Source organism: Mesocricetus auratus, unplaced genomic scaffold (assembly GCF_017639785.1).
Source record: "Mesocricetus auratus isolate SY011 unplaced genomic scaffold, BCM_Maur_2.0 Super-Scaffold_100007, whole genome shotgun sequence".
NCBI lineage: Eukaryota > Metazoa > Chordata > Mammalia > Rodentia > Cricetidae > Mesocricetus > Mesocricetus auratus.
This window is the reverse complement of record NW_024429191.1, coordinates 44849980-44862159: the sequence shown is the minus strand read 5'-3', so window position 1 is coordinate 44862159 and position 12180 is coordinate 44849980. Positions and strand designations below refer to the sequence as shown.

Genomic DNA, 12180 nt, shown 5'->3' with positions numbered 1-12180 from the left:
CATGCGACCATAGCCTGGATACAGATGGCCTTCCAAAGGAAGGTTTCTCGTTACCTATAACTTCTTCCTTAGCTTCTAACACGTTGTGACTCAAAGGAATGAAGGCCTATAGGAAAAATAAAGCTTCTATTCTATTGTACCAACAGAAGATTATGAAAGCACTTATTCACAGGGATGGATAAAGTGGATAAGGTCACAGAGAAGTAGCCTTCATCATACCTGGGAAAGATGCCACACAGACTGCAGTTCTCCAAGTTTCCTGTCAGTGTGGAAACCAGGAAAGTATATCACAGGACCCTGGTACACAAGGCTAAGCCCGATTTTTAAGTTTTCTTCTTGATGACCCACCCTGTAAACAGGGTAAGCTTAGATATTAACCAGTACTGCTCAGATCCAGGCCAGGAAAAGTTAGGAAACCATCTTCTTCATTGTATCACAATCTTTAAGAAGAGGCATACTAGAGACTGCTGAAGGTTCATCCTTTAAGAGCCCATGCTACTCTTGTAGAGGACCCAAGTTTGGATCTCAGCACCTCTGGCAGACAACTCACAACCACCTATAACTCCAGCTCCAGAGGAGCTAGCACCCTCTCTTGGTCCCTGCAGAGACTGTACACAGGATTACAAACCTACACAAAGACACAGATGCACACAAAATTTAAAAAACAATATTGTTTTAGAAAGGAAGCAGGGGTGGAGGGGGCTGGTGCCCAGAGTTTGGTCATAGACTCTTCCTGTCCCCCTATGACAGCTTTCATCAATCTGGCAAAATCCAGGAAACGTCTTTTTGACTATTCTGAATAGCTCTCAGGACAGGCTGGCATGCAGACTGTCCTGCCATATTCCCCTAGGCTAAGGAGGCAATACGGGTACACTTGGTGAATCGAGGAAGGGTGGGCACTGTTGCCTCCAGCCCCTTAAAGACTAACGATTTCTACTTCTGCTCAAGGTAGTGAAATGCCTGCATTTGAAAACCAAACTACAAGGTGGCTCGCATTCCTCAGTCCTTCCTGCTTCTGTGGTAAAGCCTAGGAGGCAGCACATTCTTTTGGTTTCTCTTGCTTGTGCATTTGGTCATTCATTGCAAAATCACCAAAATAAATGATGCAAGAAAAATCTTAAGAAAACTAAGTTACATATTTCATGTTTCTTTTTTTTTGGTATTTACATATTTATTCATTTACACCTATACATGCAACAGTGATTTTTTTTGTTTGTTTATGCAATTATTTTTTTAATATTTTTTTATTTTCCATTTTAAATTTAGGTAAGAAACAAGGTTGCTTCACAAGTCAGTACGAGGTCCCTCTCCCTTTCCCTCCCCTCCTCCCGTGCCCTCCCCCACCCCCACCCCCCCGTTATCCCCTCATTCCCCCCGGGAGGGTGAGGCCCTCCATGGGGGTGTCCGTAGTCTGTCATTTCATATAGGGCAGGGCCTAGACCCTTCCCCAAGAGTTCAGGGTGAGAGTGCACCTCACATTGTTCTATGGGAGTCCAGAGACCGTGTGTATACTTGGGATGGGTACTGATCTGCTGTCCAAGGCTCAATAGATTACCTAGGCCTCCTCACTGACACCCAGATTCAGGGGGTCTTGATCAGTCCCATGCTGGATTCCCAGGCTGATGCCTGGGATTCAAGAGTTAACCTTTGTCTGGTCAGCTGTTTCTGGGGGTTCAACCAGCCCAGTCTTAATCCCTTTGATCATCAGTCCTCCCTCTCTGATACTGGCTTTCTTGAGTTCAGCTCAGTAATTAACCAGCCAGTAAATGAAGTTTCTGTTTCCCAGACTCTCTGGCAATAGGATTGTAGGCTGGCATTCCCCAGATCTATGTCTAAAATCCATATATGAGAGAGTACATGCCATGTTTCTCTTTTTGTGACTGGGTTACCTCACTCAGGATGGTTTCTTCTAGTGTCATCCATTTGCCTGCGAATCTCATGATTCCATTATTTTTTTCTGCTGAATAGTACTCCATTGTGTAGATGTACCACATTTTCTCTATCCATTCTTCGGGTGGGGGACATCTAGGTTGCTTCCAAGTTCTGGCTATTACAAATAAAGCTGCTATGAACATAGTGGAACAGACATCTTTGTTATATGAATGGGCATCTTTTGGATATATGCCTAAGAGTGCAGTTGCTGGGTCTTGTGGTAGGTTTATTCCCATTTTTCTGAGGAATCTCCATACTGCTTTCCAAAGTGGCTGAACCAGTTGGCACTCCCACCAGCAATGGAGGAGTGTCCCCCTTTCACCACATCCTCTCCAGCATAAATTGTCATTGGTGTTTTTGATTTCAGCCATTCTGACAGGAGTGAGATGGTATCTCAGAGTTGCTTTGATTTGCATTTCCCGGATGGCTAAGGATGTTGAGCACTTTCTCAAGTGCCTCTCAGCCATTTTAGACTCCTCTATTGAAAACTCTCTATTTAGTTCTGCAGCCCACTTCTTAATTGGGTCCTTTGCTGTTTGGAGACTTGCTTCTTGAGTTCTTTGTAAATTTTGGAGATCAACCCTCTGTCAGATGTGGGATTAGTGAATATTTTTTCCCATTCTGTGGGCTGCCTTTTTGTCTTGCTGACTGTGTCCTTTGCCTTACAGAAGCTTCTCAGTTTCAGTAGGTCCCATTTATTAATTGTTGATCTCACTGTCTGTGCTACTGGTGTTATGTTCAGGAAGCTGTCTCCTGTACCAATTCTTTCAAGGGTACCACCCACTTTCTCTTCTAAGAGGTTCAGTGTGGCTGGATTTATGTTGAGGTCTTTGATCCATTTGGACTTAAGTTTTGTGCATGGCGATAAACATGGATCGATCCGCATTTTTCTACATGCCAGTCTCCAATTATGCCAGCACCATTTGTTGAAGATGCTTTCTTTATTCCATTGTATATTTTTAGCTTCTTTGTCAAAGATCAGATGTTCGTACGTGTGTGGGTTAATACCCGGATTTTCAATTCGATTCCATTGGTCTGCCTGTCTATTTTTGTGCCAATACCAAGCTGTTTTCAGGACTATAGCTCTATAATAGAGCTTGAGGTCAGGGATAGTGATGCCTCCGGACGTTGCCTTGTTGAACAGGGTTGTTTTGGCTATCCTGGGTCTTTTGTTTTTCCATACAAAATTGATTATTGTTCTTTCAAGGTCTGTGAAGAATTGTGCTGGGATTTTAATGGGGATAGCATTGAATCTGTAGATTGCTTTTGGCAGGATTGCCATTTTTACTACATTGATCCTACCTATCCAAGAGCATGGGAGATCTTTCCATTTTCTGAGGGCTTCTTTAATTTCTTTCTTTAAAGATTCAAAGTTCTTACGATACAGGTCTTTCACTTGTTTGGTTAGCGTTACCCCAAGGTATTTTATGTTGTTTGTGGCAATTGTAAAGGGTGATGTTTCTCTGATTTCTCTTTCAGCCCTTTTATCATCTGTATATAGTAGGGCTACTGACTTTCTTGAGTTGATCTTGTAACCTGCCACTTTGCTGAAGGTGTTAATCAGCTGTAAGAGTTCCCTGGTAGAGTTCTTTGGGTCATTGATGTAAACTATCATATCGTCTGCAAACAGTGAAAGTTTGACTTCTTCCTTCCCAATTTGTATCCCCTTGATCCCCCTTTGTTGTCGTATGGCTATAGCTAGAACTTCAAGTACCATGTTGAAAAGGTATGGAGAGAGTGGACAGCCTTGTTTTGTTCCTGATTTTAGAGGAATTGCGTTGAGTTTCTGTCCATTTAGTTTGATGTTGGCTGTTGGTTTACTGTATATGGCTTTTATTATGTTTAAGTATGTCCCTGTTATCCCAGATCTCTCCAAGACCTTTATCATGAAGGGGTGTTGGATTTTGTCAAAGGCTTTTTCAGCATCTAGTGAGATGATCATGTGATTTTTGTTTTTCAGCTTGTTTATATGGTGGATTACGTTGATGGATTTTCGTATGTTGAACCATCCCTGCATCCCTGGGATGAAACCTACTTGATCGTGGTGAATGATTGTTTTGATGTGTTCTTGGATCTGATTTGCCAGTATTTTATTGAGTATTTTTGCATCAATGTTCATGAGGGATATTGGTCTGAAGTTCTCTTTCTTGGTTGTATCTTTGTGTGGCTTGGGGATCAAGGTTATTGAAGCCTCATAGAAAGAGTTTGGCAAAGACCCTTCTGCTTCTATTGTGTGGAACACTTTGAGAAGAATTGGTATAAGCTGTTCTTTGAATTTGTGCATGTTTCTTTGCTGTCAAAACTTTTGGTTTCTGAAGGGTGTTAAGAATTAAGCATTGCATTTGAAAAATTAGGTCTTATTTTTCTAGTATAGTATTTAAGTTTATAGCAATTACAGATTCACATCAGGCCAGTCCCACCACACAAAACACTCCTAGCATTCCCAAAGTCTACATGTCTTACAGCTGATGAGTGCAGTGACACCCCCAGAGTCCACAGTTCACTTGGGATTTCTCTTGGTGTTGCCCTTCCTATTAGTTTGGACAAATAAATCTCAGCACATAGCCACACTCACAGTTCCATGCTACATAGCTCCACTGCTGTTCCCATTTGTGGGGCAGGGATGTGTGTTTGTGAGGATGTATGTGGGTGGGGTATCTACGCACATGCATATGAGGACTACGGGTCAGCCATGAATGACATTGTTCTTCAAGAGCCATCCATCTTATTTGGGTTTCTCATTGACCTGGAATTCACCAGTCAGACAAGGCTAGATGGCCAGTGAGTCTCCACCTCCCTGGCACTGGAACTAAAAAGCATGTACCACCATGCCTGGCTTTTTTACGTGAGATCTGGGGGATAACCTTCAGGTCCTCATGCTTGTCTGGCAAACATTTTTGCCAACTAAGCTATCTGCCCAGACCATGACACTTATTTCAATATTAAGAACACCATTTCTTATAACTCAGACTTGGTTTCAGGCTTCACTGAAGCCTGGTAACACTATTGTTGACTTGTCCCAGGGAGGTAACCAGAAAAAAGTTCTCCTTACAAGCAGAGGACAGGCGCTGTCTCAAGTCCCGAATGACTTACAAATTTGTCTCACTCTCACACAGTCCTCACAGTAGACTACCAGAGGACCAGGGCATTTTCATCACACTTTACTAAAGACTTACGAGTCCTGTAGGGTTACAGTATGCAACAAACCACAAACTTACTGAAGTAGAGTAAATAACTTCCATAGATAAACCCAAACTTGTAAAGCCCAGAACCATTTTGTGGAGAAGTAAACTTAACCCTATTATTTCCCAGGCATGATGCTGTATACCTATAATCCCTGCACTTGGGAGGCTGAGGCAGAAGGACATGAGTTAAAGACCAGCCTTGGTTATGAAATCTTTTACTTACACACACACACTTCTCATTTTTTCTTCTTCATAGCTCTGTGGTACTATTGTTTTGTTTTGTAATAATCCATTACTTTGTACATATCCTTTTAACCAGATTGGCAAACAAATGGTGACATTATAGGCATATTAAATTTGTTTTGTTTGTTGAGACAGGGTTTCTCTATGTAGCCCTGGCTGTCCTGAAACTCACTCTGTAGACCAGACTGGCCTTGAACTCACAGAGATCCGCCTGCCTCTGCCTCCTAAGTGCTGGGATCAAAGGCATGTGCCACCACCACCAATGCCAGCTTAAACTTTTTTTTTTAAGCTGTAACATATAAGGTTTGTAACATGCCCTGGAGAAGGCACATTCTATAGTTCCCATCAACAGAAAACATAGCCTTCCTATTTATGGGGATAACTACTCTGGGTCCCCAACTTAGTGCCCAGTCTCATTCTCCTCGGCATCTATGCTGAGCAGAACAGACTCAGACATCAGCTCTGCCCGTCTTTCCTCGGTCCCTTTACTCATGTTCATGTTGAAAAGAGTTCAAGTGCTCTTGGAACCCAGGAGAACCAGGTTAAATTTTACCCTTCCTTGCTCACAAGTGATCTTCCCACTGAAGATCAGCATCCTGCGCTGCCCCTTTTGCTGCTGACTTCCTTATCTTCACTCAGCATCGACAGTAAGACCAAGCAAAAGGCCCGAGTGTTGATGCTTCTATGTTGCTAGGGACATCCATGTCTGCCAGGCCACATGTAGCTTCTGGGCACATGAAATGCAGCTGAAAGGACTTAGGAAGTGTGAACTCATAAAAAGGTTGCTGAATTTGCCAGGCCTGTTGTGGGAGCCTCTAGCACCTAAGCCCAGTAATTCCAGCAGGAATTCAGCTCATGCACGTGTGCTGCCCCAGCCTCATGGTGCATCACAGCATTGCAGCAGCAGCTGTCGCTTTTATCATTGCCATGGTGAAGTGGCAGCAGTGGGCACTAGGCGTGCTCTAAAGCACCAGCCTTGATAAGACAAATGATGGGGGAAGTTCTGTGTATATGTCAATAAAGCACTGTTGGCCAATAAGGAACCAAGATAGGTGGGACTAGGAGTCCAGGAGGACTCTGGGAAGGAAAAACACAGAAAGTCGAGATGTAACTGCCATGGGGTAGGAAGCCGAGGCGGTGGTGGCTCACGCCTTTAATCCCAGCTTCATAATGAATATAGCCTCCTGTGTGTTTATTTGGGACTGATGCGGTTCTGGAACCAGGCTGGCAGGAAGGCTTCTCTTTACATACAAATCTTCCAAAGCAAATACAAGACAGGACCACACTTTGTAACTCCCACAACTGGAGTCAGCTCCTACCTATGAGTCACAGCACGCAGAGCCCAGGGCTTCCCAAGACTTCTGCCTCCTTACTCTTTGTTCTACTCTTGTCCTTAGGGGGAGCTGACCATGACCAGCGAGATGGAAAACTTACAGAATGCCCTGTACCTAGATGTGGTCCCAGAACCCTGGGCCAGGCGTGCCTACCCTTCCACGGCAGGCCTGGCAGTCTGGTTTCTGGACCTGCTTAATAGAATCAAAGAGCTGGAGGCCTGGACAGGTGACTTCTCGATGCCCTCAACTGTGTGGTTAACAGGCTTCTTCAACCCCCAGTCCTTCCTGACTGCCATTATGCAGTCCATGGCCCGCAAGAATGAATGGCCACTAGACCAGATGGCCCTGCAGTGTGATGTGACGAAGAAGAACAGAGAGGAGTTCCGGAGCCCTCCTCGGGAAGGGGCCTATATCTATGGCCTCTTCATGGAAGGTGCCTGCTGGGACACACAGGTATAGTCTGAGTAAAAGCCAAAGGACACCTTGGGGCAGGCTGAATGACATGCACATTGACTGCCCAGTGCTGTGCTCTGGAATCTTTTTACCTAGGTGCATTTCTCTAGAGATCATTTTTATGCAGTGAGAATGATACAAGAGCATAGGCTCTGAAGAGGGAGAAGGGTGTACTTAAAATGAGGCCTGTTCAACCACACTAGCTGGATCTGATCTCGGCACCACCACTTACTAACCACGTGGCTATGGTCTTATGTTTCCTCTCAAGAGCTCCATTAAGCAAACTGTTAAATGGGAGAATAACTACTGTGAAAATCAAACAGGTTACAGTGTAAGAGAACTGAACTGGATCTGGCACACAGACAGCTGATGATGTTCCAGTACTGATGGCATCTGCTAATGGGCACTGCATTTCTCTCTGGGGTGACTGACGAACCTAACCTGAAACTAGTATGCTATTAATTTCCAGGAATGCTCAATCATATTTTAAAAGGGCTGGCTTTACGGTATGTTAAAAACAGTCTGAGCTTGCCCTGCTCCTGCTCAGCATCAACAGGCTGTCCTGAGGACCAATGAGAGCCCCACTGCTCACTAGTTCTGTCAACTACCAAGCCTTCCATCAGCCTCAGAACTAGAAAAACAAATCCTTTCAATATACTTCATGAAAACCAACCAAATTATTCTGTCCACAAGAAAAGCAGGTCAGGGTCACATGGTTAAAGGGGTCAGCGAAGCACTCCACACCATGTGTGGTGAAGAAACACCCTGTGGTCCAGCAGAGTTGGGAAAGCAGCAGGTTAAACAGTTAAATGTCTTCTGAACTCCACAAAGATCTCATCTTCAGTGTGCTTGCTGCAAGCCCAAATGTATTTGACTAAGGACTCTCTTGTTCCTGAGAACATACCTTAGAATCAGTAGAAACTTTATAGCCAACTAGACAGTAGCCCCAGAGAATCTATCAAGATATCTCAGAAGAGAAGCCCCATCTGAAAAGTTACAAACTAGCCAACACTCTTCCTTGTCCCCAGTTAAAGCTAAAATGCCCATTCCTGATAATGAACTTGACGTCTAAACTATATGCCATCCTAGAACCTTCATTCAGTGACTGATGGAAGCAGAGGCAAACACCCACAGTTAAACACTTAAGTAAACCCATGGAACCCAGTGACAGAGAGCGATGAGCAAATTGGCAAAGAATGGGCTGGCAAAACCAGCAGAGACAGCTGATCTGAACAAGGGGGAGCTCTTGGACCCCAGACCGACAGCTGGGAGGCCAGCATGGAATTAATCCAGACCCCCTGAGTGAGAGAGTCAGTGAGGAGGCCTGGGCAACCTATGGGGCCCTGGACAGTAGATCCCTGGCATACAAACAGACTTCATGTGTCTATAACACAAAGAGGGATGCTCTCTCATCCTGGACTCTTAGGGGAATGCCTGGACCCTGCGACTCTGGATATCCCCTATGTGGAAGGAAGTGGGGATAGGGTGGGAGGCTGGGGGCAGGGGGATGCGGGAGGAGGGGAGGGAGAGGCAACTGGGATTGACATGTGAAGCAAGCTATTTAAAATTAAAGTAATAAAACAAAAACTGAAATGTTCTAGAGGTGATGTGACCACATAATGAAACCTCAAAGAGGTAGCAACTGGACACAACTACAACCTCAAGACTGAAAGCCTGTGCTGGCAGAATTGCGCCCCCCCCCACACACATACACACTAGATCTCTAGCACATAGCTTAACATCTGCCAAACACTTGCCCTTCATATTCTGATGAAATGGTTGTATGCAAAAGTATAGAAGAGGGGGAATCTACCTGGAGATGTACTAATTTATACATGATGGATTGACATTTAGAGCTCCACATCAGCAACTGACTCAAAGTCAGTTGTGGTATCACATATTAAAAATCCCAGCACTCAGGAAGCTAAGGCAGTGGGATCATGAGTTTAGGTACAGCCTTGGCTACAGAGCAATGCCTCCCTCTCAAACAAAGGAACAAACTAACAAACAAAAAGTTGACTTATTCTGAACAAATAGGAAGGTTTAAAGCATGAAATAGTTTCCATTGTGTGTTAATGGGAGAACGTGAAGGGTGGGCAGGAATGAAGGCAGGATATCTGGGTCCCGCTCACGGAAGCAAGGCTGGCTGGCTGAGCTCTGGCACTAACGAGCATCTCTTTGTATTCTTGTTCCCAGGCTGGCATCATTACAGAGGCAAAGTTGAAGGACCTGACACCCCCCATGCCTGTGATGTTCCTCAAGGCCATTCCAGCAGAGAAGCAAGATTGCCGAAGTGCCTATGCATGTCCTGTGTACAAGACTTGTCAGCGGGGACCCACCTACGTGTGGACTTTCAACCTGAAGACTAAAGAAAACCCATCCAAGTGGGTTCTAGCTGGTGTTGCCTTGCTTCTCCAGATTTAGCATCCTGAAGAGCCCTTGGGAGTGGAGGAGGGTGGCTGGCGGCTCCCTGACAGGGAAGTGGGTGAGGGGTAATGGCAGATTTTAAGAAGAAATCATAGGCACTAACCTTCTGTAGAATTCTCTGGGGAACTTAGGGTATCTGAAGTAAGGCCGAGAAGAAGAGTCCATCCAGGAGTAACGAGAGAACTCTGTGGTAGTGAAATTTTTCTAATAAACTGACTTATTCTTCAACTCATCTAAGGATTATTGAGTCTTAAATAATGGTGAAGAGATCAAGATAATCAATCTGGGAATGAACTCTGACCCTGATACATAGTGCAGTCTTGGATCTTGGAGCTCTAGTTAGCTCCCAGATGCCTCAACCACATAGGCTATGCCCATTAGTCAGGATTTCCATCATCATTGTTAGAGAAACACTAATATTTCTCTGTAAACAGACTCAGAGAATAAGTACTCAAAGCTTTTCAGGCCAGTCTTGGCTAGAAGCCCTCTATGTGGCCACCGTAGCCCAAAGCAGCCTGGACAGCAGGTAAACATGTGGGTGTGGCCGCAGTCCAGCAGAATCACAAATACCTCTGTTGTAGCTACATGACACCTGTCAGTGACCTGTGATTGAGTTATACATCTACGAATGTTTTTACTTACTGCTTGGTGAGGATACAACTATGAATGTATAAGTGGATCCTGTCAGAGTGGCTCTGAACACTACTTATGAGAGACCCAAGAAGCCACTTATCCGATAAAGCTACTCACCTGAAACTTTCCAGATTTCCCATTGTGGAAATGTCAGCTGGAAACCAAAGGGTTTTGCAGTTTGATGGGTTCCATGTAGCTCTGTGAGAGTTTGGTAAGGAGGGTCAGGGTGAGCGGGGATAACTCTTCCTTCAGATCCTTGCAGCAGTTTACTTCTATTTAGACAGTGGTTCATGAACTACAGCAGGCACCAGATGCCCCTGGAGGACTTGTTAAAGGAAGGCTGGAGTCCCAACCTGCAGAATCCTGACCAGATTTGGTAAGGTTTAAGAAGGAAGTGGGAAAGGGGAGCTCTCTAGGGACAGGGGAAGGAGATAAATCCAGAAGCTGGAGGGAAGTGGATAAAACAAGTAGAATGCCTGAAAAAGCCACGAAGAATCACCATTATCAAAAAAATCCTATAATACACATAATTCTGTGTATAAATATGCACATACAGTTTTGGTGAACTTTTCTCATCTGAACTAACAGTGCTCCCTCCAAGAGCAAAAAACTACCTAACGAAAACCCCAACACCAGACATGAGAAGCTGTCTTTTGAGTTGTTGGCCAGGGCTATCCAGAAGACTCCCAAAACATATAGCCTATTGCTGGTGCTATTGGTTACCACCCCCCCCAAGAGGTAGAAGATTAAGTTCTTATTGAAGACACCAAGCGCTTCAGAAATAGGGACCAAATACGTCTGAGCTGTAACTGACCTGAACACCCCCTCCCTGAGGACTTTCATGGTACCAGAAGGCACAAGGCAAGCTTCCAAAGGAGACAGGTGACCAACAGTCCTACCCAGCTATGACACCTGTGAACCCCATCAACAACTAACGAGGCATAGTAACCCTAAGGGTGCAGTAGTGGCACGCATACCTGGTAGTAACCAACAGCCTTCTAACTGGACTTAGCATCTGCTCGACTAGAGAGAGTCCAGATAACTACTAACTAACTAGCTAACTACTCAGTGATAGTGAAGTCATGGCTACTGAAGGAGAATCTACAATCAGTAATTTACTAAACCAGAATAATCCCTAACAACAATCTATACAGTTGTCCTTATACCCACAGATAAGTGTAGTCTTGACTCCTCATCAAGGAAACGTCTTTGCAACAGACAGAGACCAATACAGAAAACCACAACCAATCAAAATACTGAGTTGTGGAGCCCAGTCCCAACGGATATATCTATAAAACACTCCCACACCTAAGGCTCAGGAAACATTGGGTAGAGACAGTGAAAATTTTTAAGGTCTCCTAGGAATGTCAGAAGCTACACCTACAAAGTCTCACCAACATGACTGCAAGAACAAAAGGGCAGGTTAGACATATATTTGTTAATAAAGTCCTAGGCAGCCGGGCAGTGGTGGCGCACACCTTTAATCCCAGCACTCGGGAGGCAGAGGCAGGCGGATCTCTGTGAGTTCGAGGCTGGGCTGGACTGATAGCCTCCAAAACAATACAGAGAAACCCTGTCTCGTAAAAACCAAAAAAATAAAAAATAAAAAAATAAAGTCCTAGGCAGTATTAAAAACTAGATCGATACTATTTCTTCCAAACAGCCTACAGGCAAAATAAGGTAAGAAAGAACATTTGAAAACATAAAATACTCTAGCAAAAATAATAGTCCAAGAAGGATGCAAGGATAAAGAGGGGACACGAGCCATTTGATCAAGTAGAAGAAAGACTCAAAAACGACTCATCACAAACAGACTTACCTGAGATAAAGGTGTTCCCAGCATGAACCATTCTCTCACTTTCTAGTTACTTTCTGCTACATATAAATTTGATAAGTCTCTATGGACTGGTCCTGGAGCTCTCAATTTCCAAGTGTGCTCTTCTATGAAAATGGTATGCTCAGAACTGATAGTT

The 12180-nt window shown here is 44.3% G+C and overlaps 1 protein-coding gene across 7 annotated transcripts in view; it reads left to right on the top strand.

Annotated features, from left to right (window-relative positions):
- Dnah9 (dynein axonemal heavy chain 9) overlaps positions 1–9806 on the top strand; it is a 337403-nt gene extending 327597 nt beyond the window's left edge. For all 7 annotated transcript variants that reach the window (XM_040748879.1, XM_040748878.1, XM_040748877.1 and 4 more), the window contains 2 exons: positions 6758–7147; positions 9344–9806. In XM_040748879.1, the coding sequence (XP_040604813.1) occupies positions 6758–7147; positions 9344–9571 (618 nt within the window). In that variant the 3' untranslated portion in view covers positions 9572–9806. The remainder of the gene's footprint in view (positions 1–6757; positions 7148–9343) is intronic.
- Positions 9807–12180: the final 2374 nt, after the last annotated feature.